The sequence below is a fragment of the Vombatus ursinus genome, unplaced genomic scaffold (genome assembly GCF_900497805.2).
Source record: "Vombatus ursinus unplaced genomic scaffold, bare-nosed wombat genome assembly UNPS02014787.1, whole genome shotgun sequence".
NCBI lineage: Eukaryota > Metazoa > Chordata > Mammalia > Diprotodontia > Vombatidae > Vombatus > Vombatus ursinus.
The window spans coordinates 4,152,673-4,166,519 of NW_020954565.1; the positions used below are offsets into that span (position 1 = coordinate 4,152,673).

The following is a 13,847-nucleotide window of genomic DNA, read 5'->3' on the forward strand; positions in this document are numbered from 1 at the left end:
CTCAGGACACTATAGCTTTTTAATGGGATAGAGACTTGACCTGTGATTTCATCCGTATGAGGAGCTCCTCATGAGCTACCTGGGTGACCCTGAGCAAATCATCTGTCCTTTTTGTGCCTCTATTGCCTCATCTGTAAAATGAGAGGGATGATCTTGATCAATTCGAAAGTCCCTTCCAGCTCTAAATCTTATGATCTTCTGAGTTGACACTTATTCTAATTACCTTTTATCTTGTTAGAGTCAGTCCATCATTCTGGCCTGTAATGATCTTTTTGGATCCTGTTTTCCAATGTGTTAAGCAGATCCTCTCCTGCTTTCTAATAAATGAAATTATGACAAATGTGCCATCTATGTTTGCAATCCAAGTCATTGATAAAAGCATTGATCAATACAGGGTCAAAGGCAATTTATTTATCTGTAAAATCAAGGGGTTGAACAAGATGGCATCTAAGATCATAAAATTTAGGATCAGAAGAACCTCAGAGATCATTTTGTCCAGTTCCACCATTTTACAGACAAAAAAAACCCTTCAGGTATAGGGAAATAAAGTGACTTGCCCAAAGCCACACAAATGGTAGATTGGGAGTTGAAACTGGGACTCCCCATTTTAAATACAGTGCTTTCCCTTCTAAGATTTAGGTTTCCATGAATCTGTAGAAGATATTTCAGTCTTTTTGTTCTTTCTTCCTAAACCATCCCAATTTAGAGAACTAACAATTCTGTAATCTACTCTCTGTGCTAAAGGTAAAGGGAATCTATTCTCTTTGCTAGCTAATTGGAAAGTTAGCCACAATAATTCGACAATGGGTATTAAGGTATATTTTGATCACTAAAATGACATTGAGCTCTAGGAGCTTTTGAAGGGTTCCTCATTAATCAGTCAATACTGTGTCTCAGCCTACAATGTTTAAATCTGAGGCTGAGCCTTTACTTGATTCAAAACAATTTTTGTGAGAGAGAATAAAAATATTTCCAGAAGCATTAGAAAGTGGAAAAACTGAGGGGGTCCTTTTCTCAAAGAAAACCTATTCTTTTTCATTACCTATCAAAAAACCAAAATACTTTTTCTGTATTTTTTTTAATTGCCTTCGTACAAACTTGTGAGAATACATGAGAACTCTTTGATTTCATTTCTGTGGGGAATTCCTTTCATCTAGGCATATTACAAACTATAATAACCTAGACGATAATTCCTAGAGGATTGTTTGAGACTGAATGAATAAATGAGTAAAAACGGAAAAACAAAAACATCTATTAAGATCTTATTATGTGCTAAGCCCTAGAGATAGAAATACAAATACAAAACCAAGACATTTGATCCCAGTTTTCAAGAGGCTTAAATTCTAATGTGGAGAGAGGAGAGACAATTCACCCTGGAGTGTGGTGGCAAGGGAGGGGCAAGTTCAATTTCAGGGATGAGTGGGAATATTTGTATAGCCAGCAGGTGTCACTAGGAAGTTTTTCTTTGATGATTTCCCTTTCAATCAGGTACCCCTGAGACATGACCTTCCCTTGGTCTTTGACCCTACTTTACCCTTTTCTTCAAGAAGCCCCGGGTTCTGAGCTACACCTGGCTCTGGTTCTGCAATGACTTGTTTTAATCTAGTGGTGAAATGGTTCCAATTCACTGGCTAATTTCTCTCTATTATTTTGGAGCTTGTACAAATTATTAAAAATCAAAATCATAAAATTTTCTATTATGTTTGGAGTGCCCAAGTCATGATGAAATCTTGATTATTTTAGACTGAGGTTCAAACACCTGCTCTGTTTTAAATTATGTCTGTTTCCAGTTATTTATTGATGTCTTCCATTACATTTTTCTCAGAGTACTACTAGTACACAGACATGCGACACAAAGAAGTTATGATCATTTATGATTTTTTATGAAACTAAATCAAGAAATAGAAATAGCTTGAAAAATAGAGAAATTATAGGTAAAGCTTAGACAAACAATAGGTGCCAGAGAGAGAGCTGGGGCGGGGATGAGAAGAAGTATGAAATCCTTCATAGATTTTCTGCTGGTACAGTCACAACCTTCAACCTCAAGTCCATGCCAGACAACTCCATCAGCATCTTTTAATAGTTAGAAAATCATACAGGGAAAGTGCTGGCCACATCAACGCTCTATTGTTAGTCTCCATTCAAACACCTGCTATCATGCTGAGCTACCCTCACTGCCACTGACAACCAATTTTCCCTGGTCCCACAGTCTGGTTCAAAACCTTCCAGCACAGCAAGGAAGTACAACGCATTGCCCAGAACTCTGGATCCTTCCCCTCCAAATGACAAGGACCTCCTTTGTCCCTTTGGACTTTGATTCCCATAAATCTATGCAGCCAGGACCTGAAGCCTGGTTACAATCAACACACCCTTGCCAGGAGCAATGGCAGAGTTGATTCCATGGTTTCAGAACTGGATGGGGTTATGCGGCAAGAGTAAAGTGAAGCAAGGCTAAAGGGGTTGCCTGAAATAGCGGGCCAGATGAAGTGCTAACCAATCACAAAAGCAGATAGAAAAGACTAAGGGGCTAAAACTTTCAGCAGCAGTTCTCTGATTCTGTTTCTTAGGAATCATGGTTAAGTGACCTGTTCTGGCCAAAACTGTTAGTTAAGTATCGGAGGGAAGATCTGAACATATATAAACATATGCACACATTTGTGTGTATATGTACACATATTATATATATTTATATACAATGCATGTGCACACTATATAAACACACATATATATACATAAACATATATGTATAGGTATGTGTATATCTATATTTATATCTATATATTTATGTATATCAGCTAGGTGATATAGTGAATAGAGTACTGAGTCTGGAGTCAGGAAGACCTAAGTTCAAATCCCACCTAAGACATTTGTTGGCTGTGTGACTCTGGGTAAGTCATTTGGTCCCTTCTGCCTCAGTTTCCTTAACTGTAAAATGAGGATAATAATAGTACAACAGAATTGTTGTGAGGAACAAATGACATAATATTTGTAAAGCACTTAGCAATCTGGAATATAGTAGGTGTTTCATACTTATTTCCTTCCTTTCATTTATATATGTATATATACATACATACATACATGTTTACATATGTATGTATTATATACGTATGTAACAACTAGACTTTCTACATACATATTTACATATGTATGTATATGTATGTGTGTGTGTGTGGGTGTGTTGTGTGTGTGTGTGTGTGTGTAGAAAGTCTAGTTGTTAGTTTGAAATTTAAGACTGAAGCTCGGATAAAGAATTTAGGATTGGAGATGAATACTGGATTATTATCATCTCCAAATATCAACATAGGACAATTGTCAGCAAACCTCTGTTTTTATGTGGCTACCCCTTGGCTTTCTGGGTTACCGCAATTAGAACGTAAATTCCTTGAAATCAGGGACTATCTTTGCTTTTGTATTTGTATTTGTATAGCACTTAATAAATGCATCTTCATTTATTCATAAAAGAAAGTGAGCTGTGTTAGGCCTTGTTTTATAACTTTTTGTTTTTTCCTTTTCTTTGTTTTCCTAAGCATTCAGCAGTGTCTCTCTGTTACACAGCAGGCTCCTAATAAGTTTGCCTGTTGAATTGACTTGACTAGGTTGTTTTTTTTTTTAAATCTTTATATTCCCAGTAGTTAGCATAGCACTTGGCACAAAGTTGTCACGTAACAAATACTTGTTGATTAATTTTTTTGCTTCTATTCAATCCATTTTTTTAATATTTAATTTATCAATGAAGACTAGTGTGAGCAAAATGTCATAGACACCTAAAATTCAGTCACGGCTTCAGAATGTGGATTATAGGTAAAGTCGAAGTGGAGTTTAATCTGTGGAGCAACAGTAAGGAGATGAGTTTACTGTGTTATTCAAAAGGAGAGAAATAACCCACCCCTTAAATCCTCCCCACCCCTCCCACTAAATACTCCTTGGTGTAGGGTTGATAGGAAGAAAGCAGAGGAGGTCACAATCTGTTAATATTCCTGCTCCTCTAGGTACATAAAATGAATGGAACTGAGCCTGCTATAGGTATATTTTCACAACTACAGGTATTTACTAAGTAGAGGTTGACTATGCTGATAGGCCCAAAGTGAAACCAGCCAACATCAAGGTCAGCTAAGAGTAAGTGGCCTTGTCTCACACAGGCTGATGCTGTGACCAAATGAGATAATATTTGTAAAAGTGCTTGGCATGGTGCCTGGCACATTGAAGGTAGTTAATAAATGCTCATTCCTTTCCTTTCCCCTCCCTTCCTTTTTGGTGGGAAACAGAGGACAATCTTGCGGCTTGAATAAGGCATCTTGGAATGAAGACAAAAAGCACTGAATACAGGAAACTGCTAATACACACCTGGAACTTCTTTCCTTTCCCAGGAGTTCCTGGGCCGTTGATATGAGTGCGTGTCCATTTTGGCTACCTGACCTCTACCATTTTTGCCCAATTTTTCTATTAGTTTAATTGTCTCTTCAGCCATCATATACTTGAATTTCTTTAGCTTATTCACTGCATTGGTTCACTCTTTCTTCAGGGAATCCTTGGCTTTGCTTGTAACCTGTTTTGTGGACTTTTGTGAACCAGCATTTCTCCATGTTGCCTTCTACCTTTGAGGATTGGTGCCTGAATTACTGTCCCGTTGACTTCTGGGATAAGATTCATTTGATTTTATTGCATGGCCTTTATAGCTGCAACTGTACATCCTGTGAAATTGGTCGTGTTTATTAAATCTGGGATTTTTTAAAGTGAAATCTGGCCAATCTGATCACCAGTTGTCAAAGTTACTCGATCCAGGCACCTAAGGATCCATCTTCTAACTCCAGGCATTTTCACTGGTTGTCCCCCATGCCTGGAATTCTCTCCCTCCTCATCTTCACCTCAGAGCTTCCTTGGCTTTCTTCAAGTTTCAGCTAAAATTCCACTCTCTGCAAGCTTTTCACTGCTCCTTTTAATGCTAGTTCCTTCCTTTTGAAGAACTGCTTCAGATGTTGACTGACTACTATAGATCTTTGCTCATAGTTTGCATATTATCTCTCCATTGTGAGCTTGAGAACGAGAACAAGCTTTTTGCCTCTCTCTGTATCCCCTTAGGGCTTAGTGTGGTGCCTGACAGGTAGTAGATACTTACAAATAAGTAGATGCCTATTGACTGACTGACTTATTGTGGGGCTCAGACAGACTTTGAGAGTCAGGTCTCCTAGGATGGAGAAGCAACCCTGGCACTAACTGCCTGTGTAATTCATCTTTTGTTTTGCAGAAAATCATATAATCTCTCAGTAGTTTCTCTGCCTCAATCACAAAACTGAAATAGCCTAATTTTCTTAGAGACTGAATCCATTCATAAAGTTTGCTTAACAAGGAAGCTGCTTAGGAGTACTAAGTACTATTGGTTTAATCAGTAATTTTGCAGATTTGATAGGATCAGAGATCAGAAGATGAAAATGAGAATGATCTGCCATCAGGTCAGCTTTTGCAAACATTCTAACTCCATGTGTTTATATGTATGGGTATATGTAAAAGCATACATATATTTGTGAAATCTTTGAAAGGTCATTGCTCACCCACTTTGCTGAAATCCCTGCCTTCATCAGCAACCAAATTGTATGAAGCTTTGGTGTTGTATTTTGCATTTGGGAGAAAACAAAACAAAACTAAACCAAAGCTCTATTTTCCTTACTTTCGCTTTACCAGACGGTTTAATTGGCTTCCACACCACTGTTCCTGTATATTATCATCTCAGACTGACAACTGTTTTATCAAATAAAACGCCAACGCCCCAATTCCTTCACGCAGCATCTCAAAGCTCCTGCCTCCTCAACCACAGTTTTGATGCCAGTTCTCTCTCATCTGTTTAATTAAATATCAGACCAGGAATGATAGTGCTGCCTTAAACAGTTGAGAACACCCATGCCATGCCTTCAGAACATTATTTTTCCATGTAGCTGTGGTATAAGTGGAAAGAACCATGGATTTGGAGTTCTAGCTTCAATTCAATCCAACAACTGAGCAAACATTTACTAAAAGCCTACTATGTACAGAGCACAAGGCTTTGTAGATAATAGGGCAAACAAGTTACTCCCTCCCTCCCTCACCAAAAAACAATCCATGCCTTCAATGATTTTTAATTCTACTGGGTGGGAGTGGGGAAAGGGGAGGGATATATAGTTCAGTATGTACAAAAGTAATTTTATGAAATAGAGGGTACCATCAATTGGTGGAAGGTGGAGGGGTGGGGATCCGAAAAGGCCTCTCAGTAAGAGGCCATATCTGATCTGAGCCTGGAAGTAATCAAGGAATCTGGGGATTTTAAGAGGTGGAGTCAAGGAAGATGATGGCGTGAGTTCTAGGTATGGTGGGGAAAACGATGGCCCGTGCAAAAATGGAGGCAGGAGATTGAATGCTCAGTTTGAGGAAGAGCTGGTAGGTCCGTTTGGAGGGGTTGGTGTGATATGAAATAAATCTGGAAAACAATGGGGGAACCAGATTGTGGCAGGCCTAAAAAATACCAGAATGAATATTTTGTACTTTATCCTAAAGGTAATTGGAGGACCCCGAGTTTTTCGGTAAAGGAGTGACATGATTAGAATTGTGACTCTTTCACTAGCTATGTGACCTTGGGCAAGTCATTCAACTTTTTTACACCTCAGTGTCCTTACCTGTAAAATAGGATATCTGTATTGCCTCATCCTGAGTCCCCCAAACTGTTTTATGTTCATTTATGAATATGTTATGAATTCTTTATGAACATAAAGGAGTCAGCAACAGCTGTAAGCTCTCCTCCAAAGAGTTCTGCCACAGACTACTCTTTGTAGAATTCCTCCTTAGGGCATATAACCTTGGTACTATTATAAGGCTACATCTGATGACTTTGACCATGCTAGTTGAGAAAACAATGGTTCTGTGACATCATTAGAACTTTGTATGGGCTGGTTCATTTACAACATTTTGGGGAGGTTGTTATGTCTCTCAGAAATTTCTGTTTTTCACTAATTGTGTAGATTTTAACTAGGAAAGTCATTATTAAAGTGATAGTAACTAATTGTTCTTCACGCTGATTTTTTTTTAGGTAAGATATTCATTACTTATCATCACTTATTGGATATGTATTTCCTTTTTATTTTTCATCATCACAGTATTCACAAAATATTAGTAAGGTGGGGGGGAGGGAAGGAGGAATTGCTTTCATTTTGATTCGTTTTTTGCTAGGCAATGGGATTAAGTGACGGTCACACAGCTTATAAGTATTATGTGTCTGAGGCAGGATTTGAACTCAGGTCTTCCTGACTCCAAAGCTGGAGCTCTAACCCCGTGCCACCCAGATGCCCCTGATTGCTTTCATTTTGAATCCCTGCTTTCTCGGATTTCTAATAGTAAGATAATGAAAACTTTTTTTTTTTTCTGAAGTATCTGAAGTGTACCGTTAGACCATGGGTGGGAAATCTTTTGAGAAAAAAATGCTGTTATGCCTTTTAGTTATTTTTGCCATTATACAAAAGGAGTTCCCTATATACTGGTCAAATTTAGGGATGTTCATTCATGCCTCATTCTATCTGCTCTAATAACTAGCTTAATGATATGAACTTGATTGCTGGGTGAAATAATTATAGTAGGGAAATTTGATTTGAAATGCACTTTGAAAATAATATTTTGCTTTGTTTAACTTTCCTTTGATACCTGAGGCATAGGAGGCAGTGTGGCAGAGAACTTGCTCTGGACTTGAAGGATGTGAGTTCAAAGTCTACCTCTGCTGGTTTCTCACTGTGTTATCTTGGAAAAATTAACTTCCTGGGTGCAGTTTCTGCAGCTGTAAAATAAGGGGGGGGGTTAATTTAGATTGACTTTAGAGGTCCTTTCCAACTCTGGATCTGTGATCCATCCACACAGATTTTTTTTTTAGGCAATCAGGGTTAAGTGACTTGCCTAAGGTCACACAGCTAGTACAAGTTTGAGGCCAGATTTGAACTTAGGTCCTCCTGACTTCAGGGCCAATGAGCTATCCATTGTGCTACCCAGTTGCCTCTTGAATTTCTATAAATATATAGAATGGGACTACTCAAGTCCACAATGTAAAATTTTAAAAAGGGCTATGTAATAAATTAAAACCCACAAATCTCTTCTTAGACTCCTTGTAAACATAAAGCCAGTTAGGAAGATAGGTTAGGGAAGATTTGTTTTATATCAATGAGATTTAGAAATTCTAGTGTTGAAGCTGACACATTTGGACTACAAGTAAAATTTTAAAACAATGATATATACGTTAAGAGAAGGAAACCACTAAATTCTTCGAATTATGCCTTTTACTTTTCATTCTCTTTTGCATGTCAGACATAAATTATAGAATTCTAATATACATGTTGGGTTTGAATTGGTCCAATTTGTATTGATATCAAGATTCTGGCAATAGGTCCTTCTGAGAGATAAGGGCTAAACTACAAGATTTTAATGAATTTTAATGAATTGTCATCTCTCCCCTTGCCCTCTGCCCCCCATGATATCTAGGCCTCAACTGGCTTTTCAAAACTTTGGCACTAACCTCCTCTTGAAATGGACTAAGGAGTCAGAGGTAGCCTTTCAAAATAAGTGACATACATGTTTTTGGAGACACTCATCTGAGTGAGGGTGAGGAGTGTCAGGAAATACAGTATGATAGAAGGAAGACTGTGGAATCAAAAGACTTGGTTGGTTACAAATTCAGTCTCTGACATTTTCTAACTTTAGGACTTTTGGGACCAAGTGAAACATCTTTTCTGTACCTCAGTTTCATCATTTGCAAAGTGCTGTTCCTTAAACGTGACACTCCATTCCCTCTGAGCATTTTCGCTGGCTGCCCCTCATTCCTCTCCCTTCTTATCTCTGACTCCTAGCTTCCCTGGCTTCCTTCAAGCCTTGGCTAAAATCTCACCGTTTGCCAATGGTCTTTCCCAGTCCTCCTTAATCTTAATGTCTTCCCTCCGAGATAATCTCTAATCTATCCTGTATCTATACCTTGTTTGTACATAGTTGTGCTTTCGTATAGTATCCTCCATCAGATTTCGAGCTCCTTAGAAGCACAATTTGTTTTTGTCTTTCTTTGTATTCCCACAGGTCTTAGTACGGTGACACATAGTAAGCATCTAATAAATGCTTTGTTGACTGACTGACTGATGGGGCTGAATAATTCTCAAGTTTCTTCCAGCTCTACATTTGTGGTTTGGGAGAATAAAAGGATTGATTCTTGAAATCATGTGAATTTACTGCAACAGGTATAATTCAAACTAACTTTATGAGTTAGTGGGTAATTTACATATGACTGCTTGAACATAGCTCTTGATGGTGGCACACAGTAGGTAGAGTGCTAGGCTTGGAGTCAGGAAGATCTGAGTTCAAAACTGGCCCCTGACACTTTTTAGCAGTGTTGTATGATCCTAGACAAATCACTTATCCTGTGTTTGCCTGAGTTTCTTCATTTTTAAAATGGGGATACTAACAGTAAACCTTTCAGAGTTGTGAGATCAAATGAGATAATAATCGTAAAGTGCTTAGCACAGTGACTGGCACATAGTGAGAGCTACATAAATGTTAGCTATTATTAACTGCCTTTTTTTTTTTTTCTGAGGCAGAAAACCAGGCTGATAGCATCTAGGAGAATATCAGTTTGAAACCTAGTGATTAGATGAACACAAGGTTTGGGAGATGACTCATTCACTAAGAACATCACTGCTCAATCTGTGATCTGCAAAACATGGAATATAACTCAATGTGTGTTGTATCCCTCATTAGTCCAGAATTACTTTGTATTCTCAACAGCACAACACATTCTCAGGCCTTTGTATTTTAAAAACACTTCTGAGGTTTAGAGGTGCTTAGTGTTCAGACTTCTGGATGTCAGGACTGTGTTCAATTTTTATTAATTTTACAATGGTCTGGTAAGGATTAATGAGAATTTTCAAACACTTTAATATTCAGAATAGGAAACACCCTTCCTTAAAGGTACAGTCTTCTGTCTTGAAGGCTCTTGGAAGTCAGTTGGTTATAGTGACCCGCTAATTAGTGTAACGCCAATTAGCTTAGTTTCCTCACAGATTTCACCCTTAATGCTCCTTTCAATAAATTTATCCCCTTTCTCGGCTGAGACTAGTGGGAAGTGTGCGGAGGGATCAACAGCAAACATTCACCACCACTCCCGGTGGTGTCCTAATGGTGGAAGGTCAGTGGCATCAATTTCGAAAAGGCAACAGTGACAACTAATTAACCATATACTATAACAGCAAGACCTGGTTTTTATAAGTGTTAAGAACTCGTCAGTGGTGTTATTTTCGAATAGGCAAGTGACAATTAATTAGACGAAAAAATGTAACATATAAGAGAAAGCACTAATTTTTGCATAAGTGTTAGCACCTTTTAAGCAGAAATAAGCCAGGTTCTAGGTAAAAGACTGCGCTCTCTGGGACGCAGCTACAGATGCGAAGAAGAAAAGAAATGTTTTTGTGTAACTTTCCTCCTGAAGATCTGCCACTCTTGGGGGTGGGGTGGGGGAGGCTGTCCCGTTTCCTCTCCACCTCCTTTCTCCTTCCCCTAAAATACCATTGAAAGAGGCACTTGAGATGATGCCTTTGAGCAAAGTTAAGCCAGCAAGCTCTGGGAATCTGAATGGAACCTCCACTCCCCTCTTCTTCCGCCCCACCCCCCCGCGAATTTGATAGAATTTGAGAACATCTGAAAATCCTGAGGGTAATCCCTCATCACCTCCTCTTCTAGGATATGGGAATAACTTTTTTCGTTTTAAAGAAGGAAATCCCAAAGATAGTGGGAAGAGGTATATATGGTGGATAGAGGGTATTGCGCAAAGTAAAGCTAAAAGAAAATTTAGGTACAGCAGGAGTAAGTATCTTGGGCTGGAAAGTGGTTAGGAGGTGGGTAATTGCAACGGGAGGGAGGAATAAATACATTAAGTTAGATGCCGGGGCTTTTAGAACCAGAGGCAGGAGAGGATTTAGTGAGAGAGCTAAGGAAGGGATTCTAATCTTAGAGCATCCGAGTCTTACGGCAGCGCCCCTCCCCCACCTTCCCCTCTCACTCCAATGTTCCATTCACAAGTTTCTGGCCTAGAGGCCCCTCCCGGTTCCTCCCGGCCTAGGGCGCAGTTTCCTCTGCTGCAATTGGTGAGCTGTAACAAAGCCTTAGCAACCGGCTCCTAGTGACCCGATTGGGCGCCTGGTAACTACTCTGGCGTGGGGCTGGGGGGGGGGGGGAGATAGGAGAAGGGCGGCCTCTTTAAGGGATGGCCGCGGAGCGGTGAAAGTGGAGGAAGGGGGGGGAGGGCGGGGAGGTAGGTCTGGGGGTGGACCTAGAGGAGGAGGAGGAGGAGGAAGGAGAAGAAGGGAAGAAGCAGAAGCAGCCGCAGCAGCAGCAGGACAACAAGAAGCAGGAGAAAGGGCTGAAGGCAGACGAGGAGCAGCGGCTGCCAGTCGGGCAGGCACCCAGGCGCCTGCCTGCCTGCAGCACAAGTAGTCACGGGCGCGATCGGGGCCAGTAGTCTCCTCCTCCATGATCACTTTGGGGGCCGGGAGCAGACTTTGCCCGGACCTGAGAGCTGGTCTGCGTATCTCAAGGCGCGGCGGCGGCGGAGCGGGGTCGGGCGCGGTGCAGCGGCGGCCGGGGGAGTGTGCGCCCCGCGCAGGCAGGGCTCGAGCTCGGGCTCCCCTCGGAATGTCCCCGGGGCGCCCCGCGCGCTGACCCCCCAGCAGCCTCCGCCTTTTGCTCCCGCTCCTGTCGCCGCCGCCGCCGCCGCCGTAGCTGCAGCCGCCGCTTTTCTCTCCGCCTGGCTTCGCGCTCAGAGCTCCGAGCTCTTTGGCTCTGGGGAAGAGGGGAACTCCCCGGGGGGTGGGTGAAACCAGTCACGATCAAGCCCTTTGGAGCACGGCTCCTGCTTAAGATGGCAGCGGACGTCGGAGACCTAATCGGGGCTTCTGAGTTCTTGAAAGGTGAGGGGCAGCCCCCCGGCCCCCGGCCCCGTCCCTTCCATCCCATCCCATCCCATCCAATCCCTGTCCCGTCCGTGTCCCGTCCCGTCTCGTCCCGTCCCGTCCTGTCCCGTCCCGTCTCGTCCCGTCCCGTCCCGTCTCGTCCTGTCCCGGCCACGCAGCTTCTCGGTCAAGGGGGCGCCCCAGCAACAGCCGGCCTTCTCCCTACTTCTCTGGGTTCGTGCCCCCTTGCTCCCCAGGGACCCCCTGCCGCTTCCGGCTTCTGGTCGTTCCCCGCCTCCCGGACTAGGTCCTTGGTCTGAGCCCATCTCCCTGCAGCAGCTGTCTCCCCCCGACCCATCCCTCTCTGAGATTCTTACACAGCAGGAGGGCCTTCCTGGGACATCCCGAGGGGCTCTGTCCCCCTCCCCTGGCTTTGCTCTCCCCATCCTTCGGACCTCTCTATTCTTTTTGGACCCCACCCCCTCCCCAAGCCACACCCCTTTGTCTCCCCCTCCCACCCCTTTTTCATAGCCCTCCCCTTGGGAGTCTCTAGGTCTGGAGCGGCCCTGGAGCGAAAATTGTTTCTTTTGTTGTATCCCCAACTCCCTTTAATTGGGACAGAGGAGACGAGAGGCGATCTCTGAGTTCGTACCCTTCTCTCTTCCTCTGCTGCTCCTCTCTTCCTTCACTGAAGTGTTCTCCAATTTCTGATGCTAGCAGCCAGGAGACCAGTTTGAGACAATAATTCCACGTGTTTTTGTTTTATTTTTTATTTTTTTGGTGGTGGGAAGGAGGTTCTTTAAATCCAAGAAATTATTATTATTTTGGTTCTGTATATTCTTCTGCATCCTTTGCTGTTTAGTTCTCATTCCTCACTCAGTGAGTGGATAGACAGGGCACTGGCTTCAGATTCCATCTCTAGTGCTTACTAGCCTTGGGCAAATCACATAATCTTCCACAGCCTCGGTTTCCTCATCTGTAAAATGAAGGGTTTATGCTAGGTGGCCTCTGAGGTGGCTCTACATCTGTGATTCCACCTCTGATATATTTTCTTCTCTCTTTTAAACTTGTCTTTCAGATCGTTTATATTTTGCTACTTTAAGGAATAGACCAAAAAGCACAATAAATACCCATTATTTCTCCACCGATGAGGAGCTGGTCTATGAAAAGTAAGTTTCTGTTTTGTTTTGCTTATTTTCCAGTTTTCTTTGGGAAAATGTTTTGCTACTCCGTGGCAGTTTTTGAGACTTTTAATTCCCCCCCCCCCCCAGTGGATAAGAGTGTAAATAACAGAAAATCATCATTCTGGCAGTGTTTTTAAGGCTTAGGTTTGTTTGTTGTAGTTCACCTCAGTAGACATGGGTGCTGCTACTGTAGGGAATGTTTGCAAAATTTGAGAGTAACAGCTTCTTGGTTATATAGGTAGCTGTTTTGGAAAATAAAAATCACTGCAGAGCACACCCACATGAAAAGTCTAGAGAGAGACTGGCAATTTACAAGGCATGATAATTGACCTCTTAGTCAGTCACCAAGTATTTATGGAGCACCCACAGTGTGCATAGCAATGTCCTAAACTAAGGGACTTTAAACTTTGCAGACTTCAGCATAGCTTGGCCACGTCTAAGAATGGTTTTGTCCTTAGTTCCCAATGAATGGAGCACGTTTGATTAAAGTTGGATCCAAGTGACTAAGTAGTACTATATCCGCTTGAGTGTCATGGGTTTTGTGGTAAATTGTTTCATATTGATTAGGGAATATGGATCCTAAGTGACATGAAATACTGTTGTCTGCATCCGAAAGAATGTGAAGATCCTGGCTGCTCGAAATAATTTGGAAGGAAGTCAGATTTTGCTCTGTGCAAGTGTAAGCAGGGCTAGGGATTAAGGTAATAATAAGGATCCTTTGGTCTTTTAG

At 41.7% G+C, this 13,847-nt stretch overlaps 1 protein-coding gene across 5 annotated transcripts in view; it reads left to right on the top strand.

Annotated features, from left to right (window-relative positions):
• Positions 1–11,736: 11,736 nt before the first annotated feature.
• CDC14A (cell division cycle 14A) overlaps positions 11,737–13,847 on the top strand; it is a 291,416-nt gene continuing 289,305 nt past the window's right edge. For 4 of the 5 annotated variants that reach the window (XM_027868267.1, XM_027868271.1, XM_027868268.1 and 1 more), the window contains exons 1-2: positions 11,803–11,951; positions 13,012–13,102. In XM_027868267.1, the coding sequence (XP_027724068.1) occupies positions 11,903–11,951; positions 13,012–13,102 (140 nt within the window). In that variant the 5' untranslated portion in view covers positions 11,803–11,902. Of the gene's footprint in view, positions 11,952–13,011; positions 13,103–13,847 lie in introns of all 5 variants that reach the window. The other variant, XM_027868272.1, reaches the window with a different exon arrangement.